Here is an 18158-nt window from a genome sequence, read left to right as displayed (position 1 = left end):
CTAAGTGCAACAGAAAAAGATTTTTTTTTTCAAAACACACCTTCGTCTTAGGTACCAATCATCCCTCAGATAGAAGGGCAAAGTTTTCAGTAAACAAAATTTATGAAAAGTCAAAGTGAAGAAAAACTATATTTCATAACAGTACATTGTTATTTACAAGATGGACAAACAAACAGAACATAGTGTTGTCTTTTGTTTTCAAAATAGTGTTCATATGGAGAAGGCTAAACAAAACAAATTGAAAAAGGCTCAACCATTTCTTTTTTGTGTATTAGAATCACTACTACCTATGAGAAATCAGCAATCACACAAAAAATACAAATATTTACAAAAATAAAACATTACAAATTAACCATAGAAAGTATAGCCTTAAAGGAAAGTTAAGGGAACAATAAAAAAGACTTTAACATGGATTACGTGAAAAACATATTGTTGTGAAATCATTGAGGCAATATGCTTTAAAAGGTGTGTTGCGTGCTCATTTAAATTTTGATCTAAAACAGCATATTTAAAAAATATTAAAAATTTGGTTTTACTTTGGCCTAATGTTATTTTAAAATAAGCACTATTTACTTTCAATAATATTTTATACCAGAAGTCCTATCAAGCAAAGCAGTTATAAGTATAACACAGCAAAAAAGGGTGCTAATATTTGTAAGGGGCAACAAAATGTGGGTGAGGACTTACTTAGACAAATTAAATACATGTTATGTGCCAAAAAAATATTGTAGTGAGCATTATCTAACCTATTTTTAATTAAAAGGCTAATGGCTAATTGGTGCACTCTTATTTGCATTCCAAGGTTTATCAGAACATAACCACAAACAAAAATTGTATAACCTGGAACAAGCAGATAATTAAAATAAAAATAATATATAATAGTTTTACACATAATGCATAAATTACATAAAATGTTTATAAAGAAATCCTCCAATTTTCTATGTATTTTTTATGTATACAGGTCAATAACACGTTTGTCTCCTCTAACCTCTTCCCTTTTCGGTTCTGATTCAATGAGAATATCTCCAGACGTCACATTTACAGTATACTCATAAATACGTTTGGAACACGTAAGTAGTGGCTTCTTATCCTCAACATGTGTTTCGTTGACAATATTTTTAATGTCATCCAGTCTAGAAAGGTTATGTACAATTTATTCAAACAGAAAAATTATATTGGTTAAATACAAATAGAAGCTGGTAAGGAGGCTTTTTTAGTAAGTAAGCTGTTTTCCACTTAAGTACAGATTGTTTTGAATGCTTATTTTATTTCCTTTTGTATTTTAAAGAAAATTATTCGAAATATATTTAGTCTTTGACAACCAAGGTTTATAGAGCCGTGTAATTGTTACATAAAATCTAACCCTCTAACCTGCAGCTTAAAACAGTAATTCATATTGTGCAAACTATTAGAATGTACCTACAATTACTGTACTAAAATATTGAGAAAACACAAAAAAATCACACACTCATCTTTACTTCAGAGTCTAGGTTTTAGTCATAACCAGTTTGGCAAATTGGTTATGCACAAGAGACAATACATACATGTTGAACATCATGTCATGCTCCAACGTAGCTTTTACATTAGGTTTCTGTTGTTCACAATTAAAATCCACGTGTAAATAGAACACTGAAAATGTGTTTCTTCGGGTAACAAAAGTTATTGTAACTCTAAATAAATGTATATAACAATATAAACAAATATTGGGTGTCATTTGAAAATACGAATCAAGAACTAAAAAACAATATTAAGGATACATAAAATACCCAAATGGTTTTTTCTGGTCAATTCTTTTAATTTTTATGTCATTGGAAAGTTTATATTCATAAAATAAATTTTATTAAATATAAAAATGGAAGATTAGTTTAAGTTTTCTCAATAATTTTTTTTCAGTTTTCGCTCAATAGACTTGAATTTATAATTTTATTTTGCTTGATTCTCTAGAATCCAATTACTAATTTTATGGTCATTTTAGAGCAAAACGCCAAGTAATAATAAATCCAACTACGAAAGAACGTTTTGAAACTATCCTGGTAAAAGCCACTTAAGTTATGATGGCAAAAACTAAAGGATAACTTAAAGAGCGGATCCTGGCCAACAGCATATTAGTTCAAAATTGTCAACCCTATCTTAGCTGACAAAAACCAGTTATTTGATGCCATAATGCTCTACTTCTGATAACACTTCCCAAAGCAAAATGTTTTCACACAATGTCATGAGTATACCACAAAGTTTTTTTTAAATGAATTATTACATGTGTGATAAATTCATTGTAATCACACAAATTCATCAGATTTAGAAATCCTTAAAATGTCACTAGTTTATCGTATCATACAAGCTTTTATTTTATGGAGGCAGATGCCTTGCCTCCATCCTGGTAGTATTTTATCAAATTATCGCAATGCAATAATTTTATTAATACTTTACTGGACAGCGTTTTTAACAAAAACTCAAAAAAATTTCTTAGTATTTTCTCACGCAAGATCGTGAGACAATAAGTAACCACTTTTAAATAGACACCTTACTCCCCTTTTACTGTCATGTTCCTGCATGAAAACAAGCCATGAGCTCTGCCCTCTGCAACATTATTAGTTTTGAAAATTGAAAGTTTTTCTTACACAATTATTCTTATTATGAATTTAAACTGTCAATTTGTACAGACTGCTGAATTTTACACTGGCATATAAAATTTATTTATACCCCTTAAGTACCTACCTGTTCTCTTCTAGCTGTACATGACCAAGCAAGGCATAAAAGGTTTTGTATATATCATGTGCTATTGGCTTCCATTGTGAAACAGCCTCAGACACATCATTAAGAAGCTAGATGAGAGAGAAATAGCAAATTGATAAAGTTAAAACACCTCTGTGAAAGTTGAAAACTTATTTTGATTGGTTGAGGTTGTATATATTGTTTGTATTGTTTTTTATTATTAATGTGATTGGCTAGTTCTTCTTCTGTATTGTTATGTAAATTTGTTGTTGCATGGTTGTATTTTGACTTAAGGTTTTTTGTTGGCAGTTTTGAACGAACCAAGTGATTCCGCGTTTCCTCTGGGTCCTTTTATAAATTTTATATTACAATTCTCGGGTTGTAAAACCTAATTCTAACTTAAATATATTTTTTTATTCCCACAAATGTGCATAGCAAAATCTTTCATTAAGTGCATAGCAAAAGCTTTCATTAAGTATAAATCTTTCAAAATAAAAAAAAATATTTCATAGCTCCTCTAATTAATAAAATTCATCATAATAATTCTTTTTTGGTTCTTACATATCCTTTTTTTAGGGCGAGGGAAACAGGTGGCAAAGGTATTTTTTTTAGATTGGTTGTCGAGCAAAATAAAATAGTCTTTTACCTCCATAAAATAAAAAATTATGGGAGGTAAAATAATAAAATTTCTCTTGTATACCCCACAGGGCTGCTGTTTTAATGTGTGCAACAAACAAAATTGCAATTTTTAAAGCCAGGAATTTCAGCCTATACTTAAACCAGTCGTAATTCGAATGGTCAATAATAATATTCTATATTAACTTTGGATTTACAATGCTAACAATGAATCATGAAAATCATTACTTAAGAATTTTCTGTTATTGTCTTATGTATTTTTATATTATCTATTTTATATATCCTGTGGTACATAATACTGTTTTTTTTTTAAATATAAATTCTCCAGAAGACAACCATACAAAGATAAACAATATTGTACATGTTTTATAAAAGCCCTTCAAATGGAACACACAACGCCTATGGCAAATACAATCATAAAAATGCTAAATTGCTGTGTTTTTTAACAATATTTAATAACTTGGGTAGACATAAGTAAAAACAGGCTCAAATAGGCTTTAAAAAGAATGTGATGTAAAATATTCTTGAAAAAAAATCTGTATTCTTGTGTTTTTTTTTTATGAAAAAAATTTAACCATGCCAGTAGATCAGCTATTTCATTTGCCTTGGTTGAAGAATTCATTTTAGTTCATTCTTATATACTTAAATGATATTGCTCTGGCACCTACAGGAACTGGGACAATAATCTGGACCTAAAATTTACTTTAGATTAGCAAAATTCTACCCATATTTATTGGAATTTAATGCCGATCCAAAATTGCAGAATTTCAAGAGCGTGGTCTCAGTTCCCTTACCTGTACAGATGGTAGGGTAGAACATTTTAAGACCAAGCAAGAGGGTAGCATTAATATTTTTAAAAATTGGGAAACAAGATTGGTTAAAAATTATTTGTATGGTAATATTGCAGACATTGAAAAAGCAATGCTAAAAAATCCTAGAAATTATTTCTTGTTGTTTAAATACATTTATACAATACATATAGATATTATATACGAAACATAATTATCTTTGACATTGAGTTAACTCACCTCAGGTACTTCCACTGCTGATGTGTATTTCTCTTTTAAACGTGCAACATTAATCACTCTCTCCATCATATCAAGATAGTACTTTTCACCTGTACATGTGTCTTCTGCAAAAAATAAATTTAAAAGTTGTTCAATCATGTGCAAAAATACGCACACTGTTCATTAATACAAATTATTCAAATGTAAATAAATTAACATACTTTCTTTTAGTAATCTTTCTGCAATGACATCTTTAACTGTCTCTCCTAACAATTCAATGTTGATAATTAATAAGAATATTTCGTTTGTTAGTATGTATAAAAACTGCACAAGTACAGGGTAGCCATAGACAAAAATTATCTTCTTTTAAAAATAACAATTTTCTGATAAATTCCAAGGCATCTCTAGGATTTTAACTGCACTTTCAGGAGACTTAAAAAATTACCACAGGACTTGTTATTAAATATGAAATATCAAACAAGATGACATCTAGCAAAAAATGCCACAACAAGGCTTCATTAGAGGGACCAAATATTAGTTGTGTATTAAAATTTTTAATTACCCAGGATAGCCTTTTCAGTTCCGGTAATGCTTACAAGAATCCTGCAAAAGGAGTTCTGGTGCCTTAACTTAAATTTAAACTACTAAAGTGGTGCAAGCACAGCAATCGCTCAACTAGACAACCGCCTAAGATATCAAGTCTATTCTCGTGCTGGACACAAATAGGAAGGATAAATTAACACTTGAACCCAAGACCTTCTGCACTGGAAGTAAACTCTACCACAAGGCTACCAGCCAGTTAATACTGAAATTTATTGACTTTTTTAAATGTTTTTAGGCTTTGCAACTTTTTTCTCAAACCCAACTTGTTACAAACTATATAATACCTTCAACTTTCACCAGCAATGTGTGATACTTGTATGCACAAAAATGTACACGTAACTCATTGTTAGTAATACTATCTATCACCCATCCAACAGGCCTACAATAAAAAAAGTCTGAATATCAAGGTTCAAATCAACGCCCTCTTTCACGTTAAGTAAAAACAACTGCATACATTTATTTCGGTAAAAAAATTTTAGCCACTGTATACTGTGTTTCAGTGTTAATTCACGATTCTCCTATTAGCAGGAGTCACCATGTTTTTAATTTGTACATCATACGTGGGAGAGGGGGGAGAGGGGGGTTTACAATACGCAAAAAAAAGAATACATGCAGATGGGTACTTATGCTGGAAACATTTATAACTTATTTAAAATAAACTTATTCAAGATGTGAGTATTTATTAAACTTGTTTTAGACTACTTTTGCATTTGTGGTTCACAATGATGAAATAAATTGTTATTAAAAATATTGTTATTAAACGTTTTTATTTAAATAAAACAAACTTAATGGCCTTATTTTAAAACATTCAGTCATTAAAAGATCTGTTGATATATATCAGGTAAACTATCATTTATCTGTGGTAACCATGTGTCTGTAAATAGAGAAAAAATGTTAAATCAGTTTCAAAAACAAAATGGTTCTTACAAAAATGTTATGCCATTTTATGTTATTTATAAATTTGAAACAAATTATTCAAATTGTTTACTTACACAGAATTTTCAGCGTAATACTTCAATCCCTAAAACACAATAAAACAATCAATGCCAAGTTAAAAAATTGAGGTTAAACTTGGAGATAACTCTTTGTTTCCAAAAAAATGTGGTTTTTGGAATCTTAGTGGTGAACTGATAAACTTATGAATCAAAAAACAAAAGTTTTGAAAGAGAGAATGTTTTCCACATTTTCCATCATATATTTTACCAAATTATCTGTTATGGAACGGGTAGGTTAATGATAGCATCAGATAAAACCTTTACACCTTACTATCTCTGTAACTGTTCATTGAAAGCACATGAACCTATGATTATTGTGATCAGCTTTAAAGCTCTACATAACAGAAACAATGGCTAATAATTTTTAAACCCTGATATCTCCTGAACTTCCCTTCCAAACCGCATTATTTTTATTAAAGTTTAAAGTTCTATGCTCTGTAATTACATATATCTTAAATAATAATACGAAGTGTCTGTGATAGATATAGCGGATGTGTTCATTTTCCTTTGAAGTCACAGAAAAAATGTATGTCTTATTTGTTAACTGCCTGGACGTTACGACACGACATCAATGTATTTAGACTGACGTCAAAACCTTTTTTTAATTAGAGAAGCTGTTGCATTGGACTTTTATGTTCAAGGTCTTATATCTGTGGGTAAGTAGGGGCCACCGAGGACCAAATTGGGTAAGTCCCCTAAAGGAGGGTCATACCACCCGTCTGTAATGAAATATCTTTAAATCCTCAATATCTCTTCAACCGTTCGTCAAAAGTAGATGATCCTATACATTATCTTGATTAGTGTTTTAGGCTCTACGCATTGGAAGCAAAAGTCAAATAAATTCGGTAAATTTTTTGTGTAATGACGGGTCATTGCTTACATTATCAAAATTCAAATGACAGAAAAAAAATTGTATATAAAAACACTGATAATGTCATTAAAAAATCCTTCAAATAATTCTAACATCTTTTTAACCATTGAAATCAAAGCACATGATCCTATACATTTAGGTCATGGGTTAACAAAAAGATTATAGACTAGTTTTAAACTATGTATAAACAGTAAGAATAGATAAGTCATTTTCCACCTTTAACTCTGTTGCAGATGATGCAGGTGCAGGCATACCAATTGAATTATTGGGATCCGTGTTTGAAGATGGCCTAAACAATAATGGACAAGAAAATGAGCTAAAGTTTTTTTGCACAGACCTTTGTTTATTGGAGCGATTTACTTACAATGATCTGCTGTTTTCCAATGTTTCTAGAAAAAAAAAGATACAAATTCATAAAATTATAATATTATAATATTTGTATTTTGTTATCGAAATTAGTGACAATAACCAATAAGTGAAATCACGATTTCTGTTATTTGCTTTTATCATTAAGTTTACATGATGGAGAAATCAAAATTGGCTACTGGGGGTCCGCTACCAGACAAAAAGGTCCTTTTACAGCTTTTCTAGCCAAGGTCAAAATATTATTTTTCTGCACGTGCAGGAAAAGTTATTAAGGGTTGAAATTACACAAAACATGTAGAACATTGGTGCTGTCAGATGAACAAAGAAAAGGAAATTTGATTTTTGTGAATAAATACATCAGCTGCTTTTTATTTTTTAATACACATCAAAAAATACTTTCTGTCCTATTCATAAAATCATTAAGAAAAATTTTTTAATGATACAAAACGATGTAAATGTATAGGATGTAAAATAGCCTTGTTCTCTAACATTATATATAACTAATCGTTAGCCCGTGGAAAAATCCACGGGTTAGCCCGTCGCAGCTAAGCAATTTGCGTGACAGACAGATGGACGGACGGACAGACGTATACGGGCATTATAATAAAAATTTAGCATAATGGCTTATAAGAAAATTAACGATTTTTGCAATTTTTCATCAAACGGACAAATTGTTCGAACTCTAGTTTGATGTGATTTTAGGGGGCAACATCTACAGTGCAGTTAGCCAACTTTCAATAAAAATATTCCATACCTTTTATGTTATTTTCAATAATCAAAACATGTTTCTTTGGTGTTTCTTTAACTTCAGAGGATTGTGGTGGCATTTCTTTATCTGTATCATCAATATCATAGGTGTCATTTTTGGTTTTATTTACAGGAGAATTGACAGGAGGGCTGATGGGAGAGTGTCCTTCTACCGAAGAAACCTTTTTTGATATACTTTTACCAAGCTTAGAGGGTGATAAAGATTTCTTAGTTGGATTTTGACATAAAATTCTTGATTGTCCTTGGTTACCAGATTTGTTCATTGGAGTTGTGGTTTTTTTGTTAACCTCAGGGCTGCCACGAGGTATTTTTGGTTTTGAGATAAAGCCACTAATATCATCATGGTCCTGATAATCTATGTTATTTGTCTATAAAAAAAAATGATTACAAAGACCTTTATTTTAAAATTCAACAGCATGGACAGATTTATGATGAAAAAAGATGGATAATTATGTACATTTAAATGATTCAACATTAATATTAACCTTTGGGCTGCAGATAACTTAGAATTATGACATCAGTAACAACATCAGTAATAAAGTGGTGGAAATACCAATGCAAGCAGTTAATGAGGGTATGGGTACAATACACTTTTTGAATTAGAAATGATTTGTTGCGAAAGAGATTTCAATAATGGATTGGAATTGCAAGAACGCCAAGGGAAAAAGATCCTTTTTATAAAAAAAAAAATTGTCAACTTTAGTCTGATTGTCATGCAGATTGTAAAGTTTAACATGTTGATAACTTTCCATAATTTACCTTCTTAGGAGATACTACTGTTAATTTTTTGGCTGACAATGGAACTTCTTGAGGTATTTTGGGTCTTGAGATAAAGCCACTTATATCATCTTGGTCCTGATAACCTACGTTACTTCTCTAAAACAAATGATTACAAAACCTTTTATTGTGGAATTTAACAGCGTAGACAGATTTAAGATGAAAAAAGATGCATACTGTAAAACTTCTAATTTAACAGCAGGTAAAAATAATTATATTTTGACTGGCACGCATAAAAAATTGGAAGAAAATTAATTTAAAAAATTATAGAGCCTGAATGGGCGTTAATAATTAGGGAAAATAACAACAAGCACAGAAATTTAGAAAAATATTTAATGTTGTAATGTCAACCCTCTGAATCCATGACGGCATTCAGCTTTTGCCGTCGTGAATGCCACTGTGGTCGACCTCCACGACGTCTATGTACAGCAACTCTCTCAATCTTAACTTCCTTTTCTACATGTCCGAAAGAGTATGCATGAATATACTGCCATTTTCATAAATTTATTGGTTACTTTTCAGGTCATCACAAGCAAATAGGCAAAAATATGCTTGCTTTTCAAATTAAAAAAAATCTTTATCCACATGGCTTAAATAAAACTTCAGCTACATTTTAACAATATTTTTACAGAAAAAAAATTATACTGCACATGGATTTCGTTTTTAAAATTGTTTGAATAACACTTGTGACATAAAGAAAAAAATCCATTAAATTCGGACCTGCTATGGTTTCCAATTGTTTTATCAAATGAAGAAATTATCTACAATTAAATCCATGATAAAATGTATGTTCCGCCTAGCTTTGTGGACTTGCTTTATCCGTGCTAAGTCAGGAGTCGGTGAATTAGCTAGGATGATCAGGTTGGCTATGAATAGGCTTGCTCGTGGAGTAAAAGGACCAGGACTATTCAATAATTCTGAAATCTGAAAGTGGGTGGTGTCCGACCAAGACATAAATCTATCGAACGTTTTGTTCGACGAAAGTTCGAAAGGAACTACGGACATGTCCAATCTCCCCAATAAATTTAATCAGTTAGTTTTGCTGTCGTTAAAATATTTCACAACGGCAAAAATATTGCCATCATGATTTTGGTTTTGCCGTCGAAGCTGACTTAACGGCGGCAAATTTTTGCTGTCAAACATTTTCGCTAATTCAGAGGATTGTAATAAGTAATAATGATGACAGGAAATAACTATCAAACTTTTGTTATCAATTCTAATCCTCTTATGGGTAAAAATTCTTCTCAACCACAAATGAAATTCTTAGATTTTTTATAAAAAAAAGCTTAAAATAAATGAGAGCAGACACATCCTATAAGTTTTACATCCATATGGCAACCAGACCAAAAGTTAATAGTTCTTTTGTTTTTATATGGGCTGTGCATTAATCATTAGTTTAATAAAATGCAAAAGATTTTGGGCACATGTGTAAAATTAGAGGAAAATAAATTACGATTTTGCCAAAAAAAGCCCCTGCAAGTTAATTAGAAGTTTTACAACTGTACATTTGAATGATTTAATATCAATATTAACCTTTAGGCTGCAGATAACGTAGAATTATGTTTTTCATATACTTGGAACAAACAACTCCAGCAATAAAGTGGTGGAAATACCAATGCAAGCAGTTAATGAGGGTACCTTGGGCTTTTTGAATTGGAAATGCTTCATTGCAAAAAGATATTTTAATAATGGTTTGGAATTGCAAGAACACTGGGGAAAGATTCTCCATTTTTTTAAAAAAAAGTTGTCAATTTTAGTCTAATTGTCATGCAGTAGATTGTAAGGTTAACAAAATGCTTACAACATCTCATAATTTACCTTCTTAGGAGATTTTACTGCTAATTTTTTAGCAGACAATGGAACTTCTTGAGGTATTTTTGGTCTTGAGATAAAGCCACTCATATCATCTTGGTCCTGATAATCTACGTTACTTATCTATAAAAAATTTCGAAGACCTTTATTTTGAAATTCAATAGCGTGGACAGAGTTAAAACATAAAAAGAATGCGTAACTATGTACATGTGAATATTAGAATATCAATATTAATCTTTAGGCTGTAGATTATGTAGAATTATAATTTTCATATACATTGAGCAAACAACCCCAGAATTAAAGTAGTGGAAATGCCAATGTAGGCAGTTGATGAGTGTTGGGATACCTTAGACTTTTTAAACTGGGAATTCTTTGTTGCCAAAGAGATTTTAGTAATGGATTGGATTTGTAAGAACACCGGGGGATATGACCCATTTTTTAAAAAAAATTGTTAATTTTAGTCTGATTGTCATGCAGTAGATTGTAAGGTTAACAAAATGTTTACAACATCCCATAATTTACCTTCTTAGGAGATTTTACTGCTATTTTTTTAGCAGATGACACAACGTCTTGAGGTATTTTTGGTCTTGAGATAAAGCCACTCATATCATCTTGATCCTGATAATCTACGTTTCTTATCTATAAAAAATATCAACAGCATGGACAGGTTTATGATTGAGGACGATAAATACCTATAAGTATTTAAATAACTTAACAACTAACATATAAATATTAATATTTAGGCTGAAAGTAATATAGATTCACGTTTTGCTAATTTTCGGAACGCAAATCTATGATTATTTTCCACATATTTTAAGCCGACAATGCAATTTGTAACCAGTAACCTTTGACATTTTGAATTAAGAATTCTATTTAAAATCAGCAATTTTAGTCTGATTGTCACCAAAACACAAATCTTTTAACAGAGCTTAAACGTTCTTGAATATATTATGTAAAAAGAAACTAAAAACAGACGAAAAATATAAAATAAAATGATCTTTCTAAATGCTGACTTCTACACCACCTTCCTTATTACACCAACAGGAACACACATGATTTGTCCAAAAAAAACTTAGATAGTCTAAAGGAACTGAAGGAAGGTCCAACATTCTAATACATACCTTCTTAGGAGATTTTACTGCTGATATTTTAGCAGACAATGGAGCTTCATCAGTTTGTAATTCCCTCATAGGAGTCTTTGATAATCGTTTTGAACGTCTGGGACGTGTTGGTGTATTTAGTTTTGAATCAACTACTTCTTGTGCAGTTTCTTCAGAAAATATTGTTGTTTTCAATAGCTCCTCTCTTTTTGACGATTCTTTGCAGTTGCTTGATTGCATACTTTTGCTCTTGCTTTCACATTTTTGAACAGGACCTACAAAAATAAACCAACCTTCTAAAAAAAAGTTGCAACCACATTACATTTTCACAAATTAGTAAAACAACGGTAAATTTCAATATTGATGCAGGTAAAGTTTTTATTCGTAAGTCAACATTTATCAAAATTTGATAAAAAAATAATTTAACTTAAGTTTGGTAATTAAAAAAAAAAAAAACACTGACCAGATTAAAATAGGTCAAAATTATCTTTATTAAAAAATTTTTATATAAAAAAAGAGAAATTGTTTTCTAAAAAGAACAAAATAAAACGTTTAATTGGATGATCGCAATGACTACTTTACCAGCACACACCACATTGGTTATTTGACATTAAATAGTGATTATGTCAGCAGTGTTATTAAAAACTAGAAGCTGAGCATTACATACAACAGTATATCATCAGTCTGTTATGGAAATTTATGGTACATTATCAGCTTGCTATGGTAATTTATGGTATATCGTCAGTCTGTCATGGTAATTGATGGTATATCGTCAGTTTGCTATGGTAATTTATGTCTGCTATCGTAATTCATAGTAGATTAATTTTTTGCTGACGCCCCGTAACTTGGGATCTACATGTCCGTTTGCTATCAAATTTTGTAAGTAAAAATATTGCACCTATACAAGCTTACCCAGAAAATTTTATTGCAAACTAACTTGTAGATCTTGAGTTATTGGATAATCGAAAAAAAATTCAGGGGCAAACAACATTTCAGCAAAGAAAATTATATTACTAAATTTACCTTTATAATATCTATGCAATAAATTTTGAATGCACATCCCTTAAAAGGTCTAAAGTTACTAACGAAAAAAAATGTGAAAGTTTGCTATTACTTAAATATGACAAAATTTATAGTATTATTAGTTGTGATATGTGTCCAGTCCTTTATATGGCAGATTTAATTCAAATCTGGCTCTTTTGGTATTATTTCGAATATTTGTGCCTCAACTTTAATAGATTAAACACCCTATTTTCATGCTATAAAGAGATCAGTAAGTGTAATAGAAGAAAAAAAGAAACCTTTAATTTGTTGCTGTAGTTCTTCCAAAGTCTTTTTCTTGAAAGGTGACTAAAATTTGTAATATTTAGGAATTAACATTTTATGCTGAAAAATTCAGATAAAGAACAACACAAAGCACACTACACCGGTGATTGTTAATTTTGACTGCAGTATAAACATAATTGAGAATTGCAATATCCTTACATTTTTGTCACTTTATAAACGTTACATAGTTTTATTTTATACCATAATACATCGTTTCACAATGACAATCATGGGTACGCAAAAAAGGTCAATATTAATTTACGGTAAAGAGATTGATAGGAAAATGCTCCATTTGTTGTTATAACTGCAAGCAGCTACTATGCTTTTGTAAGTCTAACATGTTATCGCAAATTTGCAGGTATAATTTATGATAACTTTCTTGTGAATAAGAGATGGTTGTTACCAATATTTTGGTTCTCCTGCAAAAAAACTTAGCTATAGACTATTTATAGAAAGCAAATTGTATTGGAGATTTAAGCACAAACTTTTGGAATGAATTAGTTATGAACTATTGAACAAGGCATCCTTTTAAAAAATGTATTTTTTTGAAAGCTTCTAGCACACACAAAATATTTTGAAAAAAGTAAGTTACAGACATCACAACAGTGTATTTTCTTCCTTCCAAAAAAACAAAGGGGAATAGTTGGTGGATGCTGAATAGAGTAATAACACTAACAAGAGTTGGCAGTTTCACAAGAATTCGGTGAGAATTGTCTGATCGTTTTTCAGCACATGCTAAAAGTGCTATTTCTTGCCTCTCGAAAATGCAACAAAGAAAAAAAATCAAGAGCGTAGTTAATTTTTCTCTTTCAGTGAAAAATCATTAAAACACTTAAAATCATTTTTAGGTTAAATTAATGTAATGTGCTAGTAGAAAGTTTATATTTGTTAAAAGTTTATGCATTTGTGTAAATGCCTTTATTACTGTAGATAAATGTATATTTTTATTTGCAATAAATAATTTTTTCTAAGGTAAAAAAGAAAATTATCTTCAGTTAATATTATTTAAAAACTTTACTGTTTTAGTTGTAAAACTAGAGGTAGCTAAAGTGTGAAAACAAGGATCTCTATGATGATCTCTAAGGACATTATTTTTATAATTTCAGCCTAATTTTAGAGAAATGTATATTTTTTACAGTGTAATTAAAATATGGGTGCAGAATGAAACCACAAAAGCAATTGCTGATTGTCAACAGTAATTTGGAGGGTTGGCCAATGTAAACATTTCTGATACATGATTATATAACATATACACAATAGAAAAGGGTCAATATTAAATAATCAACAAACCCTGATTCTTTCCAATGAATCATCTTGCTCTAAAATATATAATGATAAAAAAATACACAATAAAAATAAATAATCTAAAAATCTAACATATAAGTAATCGAAAATTTTTTTAAAAATACCTGCAAATGATTTTTTAATGCTGTTTGACAGAATTTCCAACATAGATTGATTCTATAATAAAACAAAATAACAAAGAGATAGTAAATTTTTCTGCACCTATTTCACGTTATACAAATATTAAAAAATCAATATTTCTTACGCCTCTAGTGCTTTGGTTTTGCGTTTGAACTTCCACTAAAAAAAAATGAAGTGCATGATCAATAAAAGACAATCAAACCAAACATATTTGAATTGTCCAAAATCACTTTCATTAATGAAGTTTTATTATTTCTTTAGAAGCGAAGTTTTAAACATACATGTTAAAAACTGATTGCTATTTCAAGATATAATAGAAAATGTTTCTTTAAAATCAACCTATAGTGTTTGCGTACCATAATACTTCAGTTCCCTAAATGCCCTGTTTCCATACAAGCAAAGGTTGAGTAAATTCCGATGGTAAAAAAAAAATAAACAAAAAAATACGGGTAAAAATTTAAAAATCCTTATAAACATTTCCTTAAATAAACTACTTCAAACGAAAAATGGGAAATTTTTAGTCCAGACATTTAATAATATTTCACAACATCCCAAATATACTCTTAATTTTCAAATTTAAGATAAACGTGATAAAATATTGTAATTTTCCTTTAAGCAAAAGAGGTTGGAGATCAGAGTGGTTTTATATTTCAGATTACCTGGGCATGTGGAAGAAGCAATGTCCACCAACGGATCGTTGCCATCAATATCTTTCTCCAATGTGGAGAAATTTTTATCCTCATTTATCACTGCGGATTCCTTTTGTTCTTTAGTAAACAAAAGTGGACCTTCTTGTGTTTGTGGATGTTCTTGTGGATGTTCCTGTGTTTGTTCAACGTGTGTTTCATTCTCCCCAATTACCATTGGGATTTCTCCTCCAGAATTAGGCATACATGAAACAAGTTGAGTTTTTTCAGTAATGTCTGTTTCTTCATCTGACAGTAGCTTATAATCTGTTTTGTTTTTTACAAGCAGGGAACTGTTTGCTATTGGTGCTTTAAAGCAAAGTGTGTTTTCCAAAAACTCCCCTTCTTCTAACCATTTGTTTTCATTGTTACATCCTTGCAGAATTGTCTCTTCGTATTGTTGCTCACCTTTGCAAATGGTATACGTTCTTCTACGGTTCTTCTTTTCATTAACCATATCCACACTTTTCATAACCTCGTCTACTTCATACGCCTTCCTTGAGAGAGATATAGTTTTATTAGAGGGATTATCACCGTTGAAGGGATCAGGTCCTGCACTAACTTGTTCATTATTATCATTTGTGGATAACTCGTTGTTAGATTGAGCAGCAGGGACTAAAAAAGTTTTATCCTTGCATTTACTTGGTGATTGCAATAATAAAAGCGGGTTTTCCACTTTTTCAGGAGTAACAACATCCTCAATGTCTGTATTTTCCTTAATAGCCGAAAGTGTCCCCTCTGGTTGCACACACAATGGAAAATGGGAAATGGTAGTGTTTTGTCCAAAGTGAAATGGTGGCAATGTTTTGTTACCATTCTGAACTTTCCTTACGTTTTCCACACAAGCAAAAATGTTACCATGGCTTTCTTGAAATTGAGCTTCATTGTAATTGTTAGAAGTAACCACCTCAAAAGCACTTCGATTTTGAATGAAGCTTTTTGTAACCTCGCCATATCTAATAACTTCCTTTTCTGGAATGCTGCTTTCTTCAACGTGTGCAGTTTTAGATATTTCTGCATGATCATTCGCACATTGACGAAATACATTTATACAGGGCAAAGTTTTGTTAACATTGACAGTTTTGGAAGCATTTTTATTATAAATAAAACCTTGTACATCACTATATTGGATAGGCCTGATTGGGTTATCCTTCTGTTTGTCACTGACAATACTCTCCTCAGCATATACCGTGTCAAAGCTATTTGCAGGATCACTTACATATTGACCAACCACTTTAAGAGAGGGTAAAGTTTTGTTGACTTTAAGAACCTCACAAGTTTTTCTATTTTGATGAAAGCTTTTTGATACTCCAGCATTGAACAACATTGTATCCTCGTCAGCCTCACCATCTTTGATATGTTGTACAGATTCTTGGTGCTTTACACTTTCATTACTCTCTTCAATATTCATCTCGGAGTCTTTGATATGTTGCACAGATTTCTGGTGGTTTACACTCGCATTACTTTTTTCATTCTTCATAATATCAGAGTTATTCACACGATCATTTTCATAGTCACCAACTACAAAAGTACTTCTATTTTTAATAAAGCTTTTTGTTACTCCAGCATTTGGCAGCATTGTAGCGTCAACAGAGTTAGCATCTTTGATATGTTGCACAGATTTCTGGTAGTTTAAACTCGCATTACTCCCTTCGATATTCAGAAATTCAGAGCTTTCCACATAATCATTTTCGTTGGTTTCAACAACCTCAAAAGCACTTCTATTTTGAATAAAGCCTTTTGTTGCTTCTACATTTGGCAACATTTTATCATCATAACCCATGCTGCCTTTGATATTTTGGTTAGGCTGGATAGACCCATGTGCCTGAACATATTCACTGTAAGTAGTAAATCCAGATGAGTTTTCATGATGTTCATTTTGAAGACCAGATAATTGTGGAGAAGTAATACTGAATTTCTCAAGTGCTTTCGAAAAGGTTTGTGACAGTACACCACATTCACCAGGTAATGGTGGATTCACTTTGGGAGTTTCAGAATCTCTTGTATTTAAATCTTTCATTTTTTCTATAAAGCTTGGTGTATCTACTTGGTCTTCAATGTTTGCGAGTGTATCGCTATGACCAGACAAATTATTGATTGTTGGTGTTACTCTACCATCAGTATATATGGTTGCATTTATAAAACCAGTTAATTCGAGGCTGTCGCTAGAAACATCAAGGATTTTACTAGCTTGAATGCTTGAAGCGTTAGGAACATTTGGAACATTTTCAGTTAATTCACCTTCCTGACTACTTCTTATTCTCTCAAAACTTAAAGGGCTTTTTTTACTGACAGAGAAACTTTGAAAGTGATCAGATTTAACTGATTTGGTCTCCTTTATTTCTTCTGCTATTACTTCATCTTTATTAGCAAGAAAAGGTAAAGACTCAACATTGTTTACTTGAGTCTCATGCAGCCCTATATCTGCATTTCCCGAGTCCACTTTCTCACCATCTCTCAGTGAAGATAAAAAAGAAGCAGCAGACGTCTTTTTTAAAACTGCACTGACAGTCACATTTTCAGGTGTTGAATTGCAACTAGATGTTTTGTCCACTTCATCATCAACACTCCTTTCAGCAAAAGACATATCCATACCACCATCTATATCATTTTGAAAAATTACAGTTTTGTCGTGACACAGTTGCTTTCGAAGAGAAAAAGGCGATGGGGCAGCTAGTGCATTGTGTAAGCTACTGTTTACTGCTTGCTCCAATTGCTTTTTCATTGAAGTGCTGATATCAGTAGTATCAGTATCGCTGGATTCGTCACCAACTACCGTAAAATCCAAATGTTGAGTTAGATTCATATCCTTTGTATCGCTGATAGTACGGCTAAAAAAGTCAGTTACCTAAAAATTAAGAACAAAAACAGTATACTAATACTTTTTTCGTAGCACTAACAAAACTTAAATAAGGAAAATTGAAAGAGTTTATTAATGGTTAGTATGTGTTCTGTTCTGCTCTTAATCTCAAATTCCATGTTTCATTCTGGGGGGGGGGGGGGGGGGGGTGAATGTTGAGTTCTTATTAATGAAAATCCACACATCCATTTTGTTGACCCACCCAAAACTCAAC

The 18158-nt window shown here is 31.2% G+C and overlaps 1 protein-coding gene across 2 annotated transcripts in view; it reads right to left on the bottom strand.

Moving 5' to 3' along the window:
* Positions 1-109: 109 nt before the first annotated feature.
* The window catches only part of LOC130614558 (uncharacterized), a 38999-nt gene continuing 20950 nt past the window's right edge, over positions 110-18158 (bottom strand). The window contains exons 10-28 of one of the 2 annotated variants that reach the window (XM_057435982.1): positions 15058-17932; positions 14523-14557; positions 14383-14434; positions 14264-14292; positions 12949-12997; positions 11669-11922; positions 11070-11186; positions 10554-10670; positions 8718-8834; positions 7945-8326; positions 7189-7213; positions 7041-7113; positions 5951-5979; positions 5243-5337; positions 4577-4621; positions 4377-4480; positions 2716-2822; positions 1545-1670; positions 110-1133 (exon numbers count right to left, since the gene is read on the bottom strand). In XM_057435982.1, the coding sequence (XP_057291965.1) occupies positions 950-1133; positions 1545-1670; positions 2716-2822; positions 4377-4480; positions 4577-4621; positions 5243-5337; positions 5951-5979; positions 7041-7113; positions 7189-7213; positions 7945-8326; positions 8718-8834; positions 10554-10670; positions 11070-11186; positions 11669-11922; positions 12949-12997; positions 14264-14292; positions 14383-14434; positions 14523-14557; positions 15058-17932 (4815 nt within the window). In that variant the 3' untranslated portion in view covers positions 110-949. The remainder of the gene's footprint in view (positions 1134-1544; positions 1671-2715; positions 2823-4376; positions 4481-4576; positions 4622-5242; positions 5338-5950; positions 5980-7040; positions 7114-7188; positions 7214-7944; positions 8327-8717; positions 8835-10553; positions 10671-11069; positions 11187-11668; positions 11923-12948; positions 12998-14263; positions 14293-14382; positions 14435-14522; positions 14558-15057; positions 17933-18158) is intronic. The other variant, XM_057435983.1, reaches the window with a different exon arrangement.

This window comes from Hydractinia symbiolongicarpus, chromosome 11, assembly GCF_029227915.1.
Source record: "Hydractinia symbiolongicarpus strain clone_291-10 chromosome 11, HSymV2.1, whole genome shotgun sequence".
Taxonomy (NCBI): domain Eukaryota; kingdom Metazoa; phylum Cnidaria; class Hydrozoa; order Anthoathecata; family Hydractiniidae; genus Hydractinia; species Hydractinia symbiolongicarpus.
This window is presented reverse-complemented; position numbering and strand designations above follow the sequence as displayed.